Below are 15,338 nucleotides of genomic sequence, written 5' to 3'. Positions count from 1 at the left end.
GTAAGGTAACGTGAGTAACAGCTATGTGTGATCTCTTGCAACTGTAACTTTTCTTTTTGTTGTCCTAACAACAAATTGCACAGTTCTACCACCAGTCCCTGTACAGTTAAAACAATTACATGTTCTCTTCACATTAAAATGCAGAACTGTAAACAACTGAAAATGCAAAATGACTCTTTAAGCTGAATCTGAGTTATGTAGAATTACATTTTCTTTTCATTGAGTACCTGGATTTAGGTTTAGTTCCTGTGTGTTTTCTCTAAGTAGTGGGATAGGAGTGACTGTACTTGCTGTAAAGGTTTTGCACCAGAGTGTCTCACCTGGTGCACAGAGAGGTGCTTCTGTTGCTTGAAAGCTTGTCTACACTGGTCACAAATGTGGTTTCTCTCCTCTGTAAATAAAAGTGAATGTATTCTCATGTTCCAACATTGCTGCAGCACTGGAGGAATCAATGGTATCCTGCTTGGATTTCACCAGAGACACTTTTTCTGCTTACCTGTGTGAATGAGCTTGACATGCCTCTGTAGGTACTGGTCTATCATAAATACTTTGTTGCAGCCAGGGTGTGGACATGGTCGCTCCCGCACCTCCTCATGATGTTCCTTAATGTGTTTCTGTGGGGTAGAATTGGGGGAATAAAACAAGAGTTTGTAATCATTTCATTTGGTGCTTAAGCTGGGAGGTATTTGAAGGAAAGTTTCTGTTGTTTCAGTGAAATGGTCATTTGCAAGTACATTTGACACACAGGCTAACAGACGTAACATTTTCCATTGGTATGACAAATGGTTTCCCCCTTTTACCTTCATACCGTCAGAACCTCTGTATACAGCTGTGCAGCTTTGGTAAGGACACTTGTAGGCAGTTCCTCCCTGCAATTGGATGAAAGAAAAACCTTGTTAACATATCAAGCACAAATATTCAAGTGTCCCTGCCTGGAGTAGAGAATCCAAAGACAGTTCCAGATTTATCAAACAGAGCTATACAGCCCTCACCTTTCACTCTTAATTTTCTTCACACAGTAACAAAAAGCGTATATAGTCTTTATATCAATAAAATACTCCCCCAACTCACACAATTTTTCTCTCTCTCAGGTTTGATAAATAAAAGTAATTCTAGCGATGCATTGATATTTCATATGCTCATTAAGTTGATGGTTGGCAAATAAGGTCAGATACAGAGCTATTTTATTGTCTGGTATGGAGCTTATGCAGGTATTCTACCAGAAAAATGAACTAATGCCTCTTTATTTACATGAATTACGACAGAACACAAGCAAGTGGAAACCACTAAAATTACCTCTTGTCTATGCATGGTTCAAAGGAGTCCTCTGAGGAAGGCTGCTGTCTGGTTTCTTCTTCGTCCTGGCTCTGAAAATCTCTGTATGAAAGAAAGCAACACTTGGCAAACTCCTCAGCGAAAAAAGCTCTGCCCTTACTATGATTCCACATGCAGCTCAGTGAGTCGCTTGACTGTCATGGTGTATTCTGACAAGAACAGTCAGACGTGTGGGCATGCCCTCACCCGTCTGAGAGGTCACTCCACTCTTTTTTAAAAAAGAGGTCATTGAAGGCAATAGTAGAGTTCCTTCAGTGTTCATCTGAAGACCTCTTCACCCTCTTCAGTATAGGTGGGAAGGAGCAGCCTCCTCCATTTCTGTGGGTCCAACTCACCAGGCTATGTAGACATTCAAGAGTCGAGGTGATTAAATCTGTGGATGCAAGCAAAAGTAATCACAACTCTGGGTGTAATTGTGGGTAAAAAAATCTAGGGTGGGGTGGGGTGGTGGAAGCACTCTTAAGGCTAATACAAAATATATTTAAGTATAATGGTGCTACTTACAATGCACTTCCCTGGGCCCCTGTCTTGTAATTGTGGGTAATGTGCTACGCTAGCTCTGGGTTTACTTAGTTTTGTGACAATAAAAAGCCCTGTAGACAGACTGGTTGCTCTTTTTTTTAAATTGATAAGAGCAAGAGTATCCATATGCAGTTTAATTTTGGCACGGATAAACCCAGTTTTATAAAGGATAAGACGCACTTCAACAAATTTAACAGGCCACAAAATACAATATGACTGTTTGCAAGGGATCTTACCCAACCCATACATAGAGGAAGTGGGAATCCACGCTCAGCCAATTAACTCTTGGTAGATGAATGCATCAATCCTCTTAAGTAGATGTACCGAACATCCAAAACTATTAGACTTTCAATGGGAAAGAGGAGAGCACTCGAACGCAGATTAACTGCTTGTGATTAATTTTTATTTAAGCTGCTGTACACTGACATGTTTCGGCCTGTAATTGCCCTTTCTCAAGTGTAACAAACACAGAATCACAGTGAACATTTTAAACACACCCATTACACCCCTTCATTCCCATCATCCAATCAAGAGTAACCCATACATAATTTCAGGCAAGAATCACCACTTGACAATACAATGAGCCATGTATATGCCATTTCCTATACAATATGTTGCAATGCATGGCAAGGTTTCCAATTTTTAAACTTTCTAAGTTATTTAATTGAATAATAAAATATAAAATGCAAATAAAAGTCTCACTGAAGATAATCATATTCACCCAACTTTTCTGCTGTGGTGTGAGCCCTTTTAAGACACTGCTCTGCCAGTTTCAGCATCTTTTGGGAATCTAAACTCAGTAGGCCACTGCCAGCTGTCAGATAAAAAAAATCATGTTTTATGCAGTTCAACAGATTTATCAGGCTTTCCTTCCCTAAACTGATCACATTTATGGGTAGTGCAGCATGGCAGTTCCTACGATGTACATATTATGACATCCTCTTGCAGCTACATTGTCTCTACGTCATACTAAATGTTCATTTAAACAACCCCCTTAAAAGAACACATGGGACTATTGCAGGAGTATGTGCCAATATATTGAATGTCCTACACTACACTGGAGATCATTATGTTTAGATACCCTCTCAGTGATCAGTAAGTTCAGTTGAAGTGAATATGATCAGATCAGTGGCGTAACTAGACCACTAAGGGCCCTGGTATATAAATTTACAACTGGGCCCCCCTACGCGACACCGACCCTCCTGTGCATTGGATTGGTACACAGTCTCCCGCAGACTCCATTATAATCAAATAATTCAACTTTTTAAAAATGATTTTTGTTTTCTGTGTAATAATAAAACAGTAGCTTGTACTTGATCCCAACTAAGATATAATTAATCCTTATTGTAAGCAAAACCAGCCTATTGGGTTTATTTAATGTTTATATGATTTTCTAGTAGACTTAAGGTATGAAGATCCAAATTACGGAAATCCGTTATCTGGAAACCCCAGGTCCTGAGCATTCTGGATAGCAGGTCCCATACCTGTACTCAAAGGATATAAGCAAAGGAGTCTGAAATGCATTTTATACTGTGTTAAGGACAAGGGTTAATTTAATCAGTGCAGCATTAAAGGGGTTGTTCACCTTTACATTAACTTTAATATGGTACACAGAGGGATTTTCTTAGAAACTTTGCAATTGGTTTTTTTAATGTTTTTTATTTGCGGTTTGCATCATTTAGCTTTTTATTCAGCAGCTGTCCAGTTTGCAATGTCAGCAGTATGGTTGTTAGGGACCAAATTACCCTAGCAACTATGAATTGATTTGAATGAAATATTAGAATATGAATTGCAGAGAGCCTGAATAAAAAAAACAAAAAAAACAAGTACCAATAATAATAAATGTATAGCCTTACAAGTCATTGTTGTTTAGATGGGGTCAGTGACCCCCATTTGAAAGCTGGAAAGACTCAGAAGGAGAGAACTAATATATTAAAAGAAAAAAATGAAGACCAATTGAAAAGTTGGTTAGAATTTATTTCTATAACATACTAAAGGTTAACCTGAAGGTGAACCATCCCTTTAATGTTACACTATGGGGGGCATGTGCAAGGCCTCTCTGCCAGTTACATTACATGCACAACCTAGAGCAATAGGTGAATTGGTGCATGAATTTAGGAACAGACTAATTGGAATGAAATGTTTACAGACAGAACCATGGCAAATATCTTAGACCTTTAAAGTTCACTAACAACATTAACAGAGAACTGGAGAACACCATAAAATTAATAATAAGCAAATGTTGGTGTAAAACAGGATATAAAATCAAGGAAAAGCAATGCACTTTTTCAGACTGAGGGGATTGTTCTGCTGAATTGTGCTTAGTACAGGGAATACCTATGCTGCCATAGTTTTATGGGATCTCTCTGTACAGACTATAAGCAAACTAAGGGACTGTTTCTGCTGAATTGTGCTTAGTACAGGGGAATACCTATGCAGTTTCATGGGATCTCTCTGTACAGACTATGAGCAAACATAGGGGCTGTTCCTGCTGAATTGTGCTTAGTACAAGGAATACCTATGCTGCCATAGTTTTATGGGATCTCTCTGTACAGACTATGAGCAAATGTAGGGGGCTGTCCCTGCTGAATTGTGCTTAGTACAGGGGAATACCTATACTGCCATATGGGTTCTCTCTGTACAGACTATGAGCATAGTTTTATGGTTATGCCACGTGCCATCTTGATTTAAGTTCTGGGGTACTTATACATGTCATATCAAGATGGCAATTCCATGTATAAATACCCCAGAACTTATATCAAGATGGCACGTGGCATCTTATTTTGACACTTCCCCAGTATATGTGTGAGTCTGAGTGATGGGGCACTGTATAGGAGAGACAAGAGAAGAGAGGAAAGAGAGAGTGAGTGTGTGATGAGGCACTGTATAGAAAATAGAAGAGAGAGTAGATAGAGAAGAGCGAGTACAAGAGAGCTAAAGAGAGAGGAGAGAGAAAGTATGTGCGACTGGACACTATAGGAGTGTGTGACAGTGAACGAGTGCTGGAGCAGTGTGCAGAAGTGTGTGGTGCTGGTGGATAATAAACTACAGTTGTTGCTCAGAACTATTTGGTCTGAAGGAAAGTGGAAGCATTTGCCTCATTATGAGAATTATGAGAATCTGTTTGAATACAGCAGCAGCATGGGCGGAGGGTAACTTTTTAGTTTGGGCAGGCTACAGGTGACCACACATGGCCTGACTTATAGGGGACCTAAATCCCCCCCCCCCCCCAAAAGGCAGACTTTAATTTTATTATGATTTTTGCTTCTATCTTTCTTTTTAAGTCTGACTTATACACCTTCCCTTCTGGCAATTTTTGTTAGAATGCTACCTTCTTGTACCTGGCCCAGCAGACCATGCAACATAAAATGTAAGACTTGCAAATAGTGAGACATACCAGGTAATGACCGCTGATTTTGCCGCATAGACAAGATGGATCAGCCCAGCAGCTGTTGGATGACAGAAAGCTGCCTAGTTTCTTAGCCATAACTACTCTGTCATTCAAATATCAGGGGCTTCTGTTCGCTGCTTTTAGGGAAGCATCTTCCTTCACTCGAGAGAAGATATCTGTGACTCTTCACTGGCTCCTGACTCCTGAACCAATTTGAAAAAGTTAACATTAGCTCAACCCACCCATCACTGTCAAGCCACTATTTTTATTTGGCTTTCGTGTAAACCAGTGTCTCTTGAATGTCCAGATGTGCAAAATATAAAATTGAGACCACTGCCACCATTGAGGTGATTTTCTAATTTTAGTATTTAACCAAAATACATATACATACATTTATAACTGGTTGGCTAGGCCAGTTTGTTAGGCTTCATTTAATCTCAGCTACAGTTGTGCTTCAGTTGTGAACCCTTTAATATATTCTATATTTTTACATGAATGTGACCTAAAACATCATCTGATTTTTAAACAAGTCCTAAAAGTAGATGAAGAAACCCTAGTTAAACAAATAAAACAACAACTATTATATTTGGACATGTAATTAATGAAAAGAAATGATCCAATAACATATCTGTGACCAACTTGCTATCCAATGGTTGGCATAGTGTATATTAAGACAAATCACCCTATGGAAATCCATAGGAAGAATTGCCATGATTTCTGGAAAAAGTACAAGTACACCTATCACAGAAAAACAGCTTCACCCATCAGAGGAGTGGGCTAACAGAACTCACAATCCAGATCCATAAGAACATCAGGTATTATTTTTACTGGACAGAGAAATATCAATTAAACGCTTGTTATTAGGGTTCCCAATTGTGAGGCCTGGAGTAGTGACAGGTAACGCTCAGCATGAAGGCAAGTTAAAGTGAGGCTACGATTCACCTGAAATCTGTGGCGGTGAATAATTTCACATAGATATTGTGACATTAGGATGATATTGATCCAGTCGTGGGTTTTCTTTTACTAAATGGTTACATGACATAAGGTGTGGAAGTGCACTGGCATGGCTAACATGGCATTAGATGACAAGTGGCAATCCTACCAATTTCCAGCAGCAGCAGCAGCAGAGAAGCAATTGGTGACCCATGCAATGTATTAAAATAATAGCAAACACTCTGCATGGAATAGCACAGGGCCAGGCACATTCTAGCACCTCATCCACAAGTCAGGAGCACAATAAACAGGAGCGTGACTACATAAGGGCTGGATGTACCAAATATTCCATTTCTACAGAGACATACAGGAGACAACAGGGATCCACTGCGGTCACTGACACTACAGACATCCAAGTTGACACTTTTATGGCTCCTGTCATTATGCTTCAGGGGACTATTCCTCCCCTCCCCCGGAACTATTCTTCCCCTCTCTGGAACTATCCACTTTCGCTTTCCCATCTCACCCAGTTTCCGGTGTCCAGTTGAATTGCTCGGTTCACCAGCTTCATGGCTCTCTGGAGAGGCCTCAGAGCTACATCCCCATGTGTGGAAGCCATCCGCGTAAACTACACATGTATCAGAAATCTCCCGGAACTGTCTTTTCTCAGTACACAATCCACCCGGTCTGATTACAGAACACACCTACCCGGGAGGAATTAGGAAGCGCACACACTGGTGAAGTCACAGCGCCACCTGCTGGACATGACACAAAGCGGCGACTTTAGCTAAGGAAGGAAAGCTCGGGAAATGAATGGATTTATGTATCACATACCTTGTTGGAACATTAACAAACGAGGCTTAGTTTGGAACTGCTGCAGCAGAAGTGGTAGCGCCTATGAGCTGCTCCCCATCAAAATCAATGTGTAAACTGTCAGGAAGGTCCCAAGAAATAATTGTAACAACCCCAATAATAAAAGCAACAGTCAGTCCTGTAAAGCTGTTATTTAGAATTTTCATGGCATAACCCACAACCTGGTTATACTTAGTCCAAAACCTTCAGGGAACATTAGAGATCTAGGGGAAATACATGTAAAATCAAAAATGTCATTTACCCAATAAAATGCTGTTCTGGTGCCTTCAGTTGGGAACATGGTTATTATCCCTAATCTTTCTAAACCAGTATACTCACTGCTGAATGCTCTCACAGTATATCTTCAGAGCTCTGCTTTGGTGCCCAGGTCAGACTACAGCCCACAGCATTCCCTTTCCTGAAGACCTGCCAGCACTAGCAGCAATAACAAAACTAAGAATCCATATGCGTATTATGTGATGCATGGCTTGGCCCAAAACCTACAGATCAGGCAGGTTCCGGCTGAGTGGGTGTGGGTTTTTTTGCAGGTACCTCCTTGTCTCTTCGTCCGCCAGTACAACTCTTGTGCCCGAAAGAAGAAAATGGAGTCTGTACCTGTTGCCAATGTGGGTGTTGCCAGTTTTATTGAAGGTGTGATTACAAACATGTGCCATTTAATAGGTACAGACTCCATTTAATTATTTTGGGCACATCAGGCTGACTAAGTGTCTGCAGCAGGTCGCAGGTGGATGATGGGTCTTATTCGTCACCATCTGGTGGGCCCAGTTAAACCAGCACTGCTACTTGGCCTGCAGGGAGATCTGATTGTGGAGGCCACAGGCAGTGGCAAGAAAGTTAGTGGTGCGACTTGGAGATGTACATTGGGCAGGGGGATTTGTGCCAATGTCCGTGGCTTCCATGGCTGGGGTTCAGGACCCTCAAGGTGGCAGCACCAGTGGACACCCCAGTCCAACACTATTCGCCACCAGCCTAGACCCTTCCTGACCATCCCCACCATGTCTCAACACCAAATTTTTACATGATAACAAGATCCATTGTTATTTACTATGGCATATACTTACCTGCCTCTTCCAGTGCCATCAGAGAAGGGCAGGCACACGTATATAAGTCATCACAACAAGATGACCTGTATTGGGTTATGCTGGGTTAGGTCCGTGTGGGTCCAAACATTTTCTACCCCCACACATTAGTGATGCCAACAGAAAATGATGTCATAAAAGGAGCAATTTGCAAAGCTATATAATAATGCAAAAGACTTGGATGTTTGAGAGGTTATTGCTTTCCTTGTATCTCGGTATTTCTTCTTTATATTGGTTTCCCTTACATTGTGTCTACGTGCTCTGGCGTTAGGCCGCTGCGATCCATAGTACATAAGTTCAGCTGGCATGGGGAGGCATTGGTATTTCTCAACCCAGTGGTCGAATCGATGTAGCTCGTAATCGAGTCATGCCGCTCATCGTCGCCATCGTCATCTTACGGAGCGCAGACTTTGTGAGTCGTGAATTGTTCACATAAGGGAGGTGATAGGTTCACACTGTGCGATTTTCACATAGGTAAGGTCCGACGATCTGTCAGAACAAGTAGTGATAGTTACTCAAGGTTCCATTCTGACTATCATACTATAGTAATTAGGGGGTGTGGCCACAAAAATGGGCGTGGTCACAAAAATGTTGCCGCTCTACACGCGGCACACCTTATTCTCCCTCTTTTGATTTCCAAAATGTTGGGAGGTATGGACGTAGTAACTATGATTCTGGGTTATGTTACACTATGGGGAAGAAGGATTGCCTAGCAACGTAGGTTTCCCAAAGGCCGGCTAATTTGGCCAGATTGCTGGCAGGACAAGGCTTAAACTTTGTTCTCCTCTTTGCTTACAAAATATTACTGACGGTTAGTTTCTCAAAGTTTGTCTGACTTCTGCCTAAACCCACTGTTGCTATAAAGTGAGAAGTATTTATGGAAGTATTTATTATGCAATGATACCTTAGTATTGTAAGTAGATCACTTGTAAATTATGCAATTTACTGTTTGTAATTGTTTGTAATTGAAAATGATGTATGTTTAGTTATCACATGAACATAGGGTTTGATTGTACTGGGGTTGCTCCTACGTTATGTAGAAATGGGACTTAAAGAGAAAATATACCCCCCCTTTTTTTTTACATGCTTTAATTCAATTGGGTTCATTGTTGGACTGGGATGCCAGGGGCCCACCAGAAAACTTTAGGCTTAGGGCCCACTTTAAAAACTATTATTCCTTCTCTCCTCTCTCAACTTCTTTATTCTCCTAGTCTCTTTTCTCTACATACTATACTTTATTCTTCAATTTGAAGCCTCTTTGTTCCCATAAAGGAATAGGGAATGACCATGAAATAGGCCAATAACCACATGTTTAGAAGCAAGAGACCCACTGACACCTGGGCCCACTGGGAGTTTTGCTGGTATCCCGGTGGGCCAGTCCAACAGTGGTTGGTTGTATGTAAAAAAAGGTACACAAACATTATCTGAACTTCTAGACAGAAATATAAATTTATTTTATTTACACAAACATACCTGATTCCACAGACTGAAGGACACCATGTGATAACTCCAACCAGCTTTAGTATTAAATGTGGCATAAACAATTAAAACAAACAAGGGAAAGTTGTGCTCACCACTATTTTTTAAAATCATTAGGCGGGGGTGCAATGAGGGTGTGACCACAAAATACATATAGTCAACTACAAGAGGTCCTCTGCACTCAACCCATTATCAATATATTTAAGACAGAGACATTTTGTGCATACTGCTACTAAAAAATGCCTTACCCTTTAAACAACACAGGGATTGTTTGTCCATATATTGCAATATATTTAAGCTGGCCAACTACGTCAAAGTCATCCCATATCTGGCCAGTCCTACGCTTAATTTTCATCTGATTCATTAAGAATTCAATTGCTTAATTATACATTTTACAAAGGGACTAAGTTTTACCTGCAACTTACTAGCTGCTTTCAAAGTAAAACTCCCAAACTTGGCTGCCCTTTTATTAGACACCAGTGGGATCACCTGACTATAGCTGGGAGGGGTGGGAGCTACAACATGGAGCTGGTCACTGCTCCTGTATAACTATAACAAACAAGGGAAAGTTGTGCTCACCACTATTTTTTAAAATCATTAGGCGGGGGTGCAATGAGGGTGTGACCACAAAATACATATAGTCAACTACAAGAGGTCCTCTGCACTCAACCCATTATCAATATATTTAAGACAGAGACATTTTGTGCATACTGCTACTAAAAAATGACTTACCCTTTAAACAACACAGGGATTGTTTGTCCATATATTGCAATATATTTAAGCTGGCCAACTACGTCAAAGTCATCCCATATCTGGCCAGTCCTACGCTTAATTTTCATCTGATTCATTAAGAATTCAATTGCTTAATTATACATTTTACAAAGGGACTAAGTTTTACCTGCAACTTACTAGCTGCTTTCAAAGTAAAACTCCCAAACTTGGCTGCCCTTTTATTAGACACCAGTGGGATCACCTGACTATAGCTGGGAGGGGTGGGAGCTACAACATGGAGCTGGTCACTGCTCCTGTATAACTATAACAAACAAGGGAAAGTTGTGCTCACCACTATTTTTTAAAATCATTAGGCGGGGGTGCAATGAGGGTGTGACCACAAAATACATATAGTCAACTACAAGAGGTCCTCTGCACTCAACCCATTATCAATATATTTAAGACAGAGACATTTTGTGCATACTGCTACTGAAAAATGCCTTACCCTTTAAACAACACAGGGATTGTTTGTCCATATATTGCAATATATTTAAGCTGGCCAACTACGTCCCAGCTATAGTCAGGTGATCCCACTGGTGTCTAATAAAAGGGCAGCCAAGTTTGGGAGTTTTACTTTGAAAGCAGCTAGTAAGTTGCAGGTAAAACTTAGTCCCTTTGTAAAATGTATAATTAAGCAATTGAATTCTTAATGAATCAGATGAAAATTAAGCGTAGGACTGGCCAGATATGGGATGACTTTGACGTAGTTGGCCAGCTTAAATATATTGCAATATATGGACAAACAATCCCTGTGTTGTTTAAAGGGTAAGGCATTTTTTAGTAGCAGTATGCACAAAATGTCTCTGTCTTAAATATATTGATAATGGGTTGAGTGCAGAGGACCTCTTGTAGTTGACTATATGTATTTTGTGGTCACACCCTCATTGCACCCCCGCCTAATGATTTTAAAAAATAGTGGTGAGCACAACTTTCCCTTGTTTGTTATAGTTATACAGGAGCAGTGACCAGCTCCATGTTGTAGCTCCCACCCCTCCCAGCTATAGTCAGGTGATCCCACTGGTGTCTAATAAAAGGGCAGCCAAGTTTGGGAGTTTTACTTTGAAAGCAGCTAGTAAGTTGCAGGTAAAACTTAGTCCCTTTGTAAAATGTATAATTAAGCAATTGAATTCTTAATGAATCAGATGAAAATTAAGCGTAGGACTGGCCAGATATGGGATGACTTTGACGTAGTTGGCCAGCTTAAATATATTGCAATATATGGACAAACAATCCCTGTGTTGTTTAAAGGGTAAGGCATTTTTTAGTAGCAGTATGCACAAAATGTCTCTGTCTTAAATATATTGATAATGGGTTGAGTGCAGAGGACCTCTTGTAGTTGACTATATGTATTTTGTGGTCACACCCTCATTGCACCCCCGCCTAATGATTTTAAAAAATAGTGGTGAGCACAACTTTCCCTTGTTTGTTATAGTTATACAGGAGCAGTGACCAGCTCCATGTTGTAGCTCCCACCCCTCCCAGCTATAGTCAGGTGATCCCACTGGTGTCTAATAAAAGGGCAGCCAAGTTTGGGAGTTTTACTTTGAAAGCAGCTAGTAAGTTGCAGGTAAAACTTAGTCCCTTTGTAAAATGTATAATTAAGCAATTGAATTCTTAATGAATCAGATGAAAATTAAGCGTAGGACTGGCCAGATATGGGATGACTTTGACGTAGTTGGCCAGCTTAAATATATTGCAATATATGGACAAACAATCCCTGTGTTGTTTAAAGGGTAAGGCATTTTTTAGTAGCAGTATGCACAAAATGTCTCTGTCTTAAATATATTGATAATGGGTTGAGTGCAGAGGACCTCTTGTAGTTGACTATAAACAATTAAAACACTGTATTGATTACTAGAGAGAGCCAATGGCTTATTATGTTTTATGTAGATCAGGGCACTGCATCTTCACAAGAGGAAAATCAACTTGCTGTGTCAAGAACAACTTCTAAATACAGTATGATCTGGCAGGGCCAGCATAAAAAACTATAAGGGTTCCATATATCGAAATGATTGGCGCTGCAGTGACAAGCACAGTGGGGCCCTTTGCAAGCACCATAGGGACCCTGATATTGCTCTGTCTGCATGGGAGTGAGAAAACCCCAGCTGCCATGTGTTAGGGCCCTAGCCAGACCCCAGATGACAGCCAGGACACATATATTGCTGCTGTAAATAATAAGACAAAGTGGTTGTTCACCTTCCAAACACTTTTTTTTCAACTGATTTCAGATTGTTCCTCAGAAATAAAGACTTTTTTCAATTACTTTCCATTTTTCACTGTTTTTTGCAAAATCTAAATTCAAAGTTGAATGTTCCTGTCTCTGGTGTTTCAGTCTGGCAGTTCAGTAATTCAGGAGCAGACTCTAAACTGCTACAATTTTACAACAATACATTTTCAGCAGCAACCCTAGAGTATTAGCAACTATTGTATCAATTCTTACAGCTGCTCAGCAGGGCCAAAGATAACAAATCTATCAACCAAATGTATCAATTTAGAACAGTTTACAGGGTCGGCGACCCCTCCCCCCCCAAAGCTGCTTTAGAAAGTAAAAAATGAAACTTCCACTTAAATATTAGTAAAGCGGTCACACATAGAAAATAGTAAATAATTGGAAAAAGTCTTTATTTCTGGTGAACTATCTGAAACCAACTAAACTGAAAAAAGTGTTGGAAGATGAACAACTCCTTTAACTGGCACAGAATGTCTGCCATAGACAGAGCTGTTCCTGTTTAGATAAACAGAAAGCACACGCAGTATTTTCATTTTAAAAAACATCTCCTTGATCACAGTGGCATCGCTACCATTCAGCAGACTGCACAACTAAGGGGAGAAGTTTGGGTGGCTGCAGGTTCTGCTGTCTGGTTCCTGCTCCCCTGGATGCTGCCTCCTGCCACTTACTGGAGGGAGGTGGGGTGCTGTGGTGTGAGGACCCTGGAAATCTTGATTTTAGTGCAGGAGCCTGGCTCACTATAGTTACACTACTGCTTATTTTTTTAAGTGCCGAAGAGCACTCCCGACAGACACAACACAGAACAGACTGAATCAGTTAACACTTGCATTGCCAAGCAGTGAAATGCACTACTGAACTTTACAAGTGTCGATAGATATCACTAATATTAGTGGGTTTTTATTGGTTTCTAATGGAATCCCAAAATGAACGAGTAAATAAGGAGTTAAAGGGATGGTTCACCTTTGCTGTGACATAGTATGTTATAGAATGTCAAAATCCTAGTAATCTTGCAATTGGTCTTCATTTTTTGTATTTTATCGTTTTTGCGCTATTTGCCTTTTTCTTCTAACTCAGCTTTCAAAGGAGGCTCACGGACCCCATCTAAAAACCAATGCTTTTTAGGCTACAACCTACAAATGTATTGTTATTGCTACTTTTTATTCCCCATCTTTCTATTAAGGCCTCTCATGTTCATATCCCAGTCTCATTTTTAAATCAGTGCATGGTTGCTAGGGCAATGTGGACCCTAGCAATTGGATTGCTGAGATTGCAAACCAGGGAGCTGCTGATTAAAAATCTAAACTTAAAAACCACAAATAATAAAAAATGAAAACCAATTGCAAATTTTCTCAGAATATCACTCTCTATATCATACTTAAAGGTAATTTAAAGGTGAACAGCCCCTTTAAGAGAGGAACTGGTGGTGGAGAATATGGAAATGGCCATCTTGGTATACAAAGAAAGACCTGTGAGGATGACAAATGTAAAGAGCTTTGCCCAATTTGGCCACCCATGAATCGATTTAACGGATTATTCTGGGAATTTGATATTTTGCTGCCAGAGAAAAATGGGCAGCACAAACAAAGGGGAGTGATGTTTTGTAGGAATCAGCCAAACAGACCTCTGGAACGTGAGAACTGGCATCTAGCTGCATGGGTCATATGTATGTGCCACTTCATGTTGTTTAATTATGTTTTTATTATCTTTTCCCCACCATATGAGCCACACTGGATCCCCTACTGATCCTGAGCTTGGAGCAGGGCAAAGACTTTGTGCAGGAATTCCCCAAGAGTGCAGCACACCCAGTCATTTCAAGCATCACCCACCAGATATGGCCTTTTCACTAATTCTGTTTACACAGACTATGGCTTAGACACCACTTACAAAGACCCACTGTCGAATGAAATTCAGACTTAAAACTGCATCAGAACCCATTGTGCCTAAAGCTGTTACTGACATTATTAGAATTATACTGGCACGTTTTTCCTCTATAGTCCACTATGCAGCACATCAATTGCTTTATTTGTGTGTAATGATTATTCAGCATCTATTCATCTAATTTTTTTTTATTTGGAAGGGAAAATAGCAGGACCCGTTCTACTATCTATGAGAGAATCTCAAGCATCTAAACTCTCAGAATACTTCAGTTATTTATCATTATGTAAATGTCTGACACTGATATTTGTGAGCAATTAATAAATGTATGATTTGCTTTCTGTCTCCAGACTGTTACTCTTTCTGCATTTTGAATGACCAGCCCAGACGGCTGTCTTTTATTTACTTCTATTTACCCACAGAACACATAGCGAGATGGTGGTGCTGATTAGAGTAGTTTCTCTAAAGGTGGCCAGAGATGTCAAGTTTTTTTTAAAAGATCTTTTGGTAGGACTTATGTGGGACCTGAAATGATCGTTTAAACGCACAATTTGTCCATCAACAAAAAAGACCAAGATTTCAAGCAATATCGTCTAGTTGAAGCTAGGAATCTGTGGGTAGCTCTCTGCTTGGCCCTGCAAATAATTGGACAATGGATACATTTCCCTGTAACCAATGAAAATTTTTTAACCTGACCGATCGTTAGATGCACGATCGTTTGGTACCAGCTAACCTCACGATAATTTGACCGATTGGTTTGTCTGAGCACATGAAAATCAGTCAAAAAATCTCAACGTCTGTGGCCACAGATTTGTTAAAAAGGACATAATTGGGGGGCCTAGAGCAAAGC

The 15,338-nt window shown here is 40.3% G+C and overlaps 2 protein-coding genes across 11 annotated transcripts in view; both read right to left on the bottom strand.

The window, feature by feature from the left end:
* The window catches only part of LOC121402812 (zinc finger protein 567-like), an 88,778-nt gene extending 87,263 nt beyond the window's left edge, over nucleotides 1-1,515 (bottom strand). For 9 of the 10 annotated variants that reach the window (XM_041589528.1, XM_041589529.1, XM_041589530.1 and 6 more), the window contains exons 1-4: nucleotides 1,297-1,515; nucleotides 809-869; nucleotides 497-614; nucleotides 321-391 (exon numbers count right to left, since the gene is read on the bottom strand). In XM_041589528.1, the coding sequence (XP_041445462.1) occupies nucleotides 321-391; nucleotides 497-614; nucleotides 809-869; nucleotides 1,297-1,448 (402 nt within the window). In that variant the 5' untranslated portion in view covers nucleotides 1,449-1,515. Of the gene's footprint in view, nucleotides 1-320; nucleotides 392-496; nucleotides 615-800; nucleotides 870-1,296 lie in introns of all 10 variants that reach the window. The other variant, XM_041589532.1, reaches the window with a different exon arrangement.
* Nucleotides 1-7,322, bottom strand: part of LOC121402808 (palmitoyltransferase ZDHHC20-A-like) — a 157,647-nt gene extending 150,325 nt beyond the window's left edge. Inside the window, exon 1 of the mRNA XM_041589490.1 lies at nucleotides 6,708-7,322. The gene's annotated coding sequence lies outside the window, so the exon portion shown is untranslated. The remainder of the gene's footprint in view (nucleotides 1-6,707) is intronic.
* Nucleotides 7,323-15,338: the final 8,016 nt, after the last annotated feature.

This window comes from Xenopus laevis, chromosome 4L (genome assembly GCF_017654675.1).
Source record: "Xenopus laevis strain J_2021 chromosome 4L, Xenopus_laevis_v10.1, whole genome shotgun sequence".
Taxonomy (NCBI): domain Eukaryota; kingdom Metazoa; phylum Chordata; class Amphibia; order Anura; family Pipidae; genus Xenopus; species Xenopus laevis.
The sequence above is the reverse complement of the archived record's forward strand: the minus strand, read 5'-3'. Positions and strand labels throughout refer to the sequence as shown.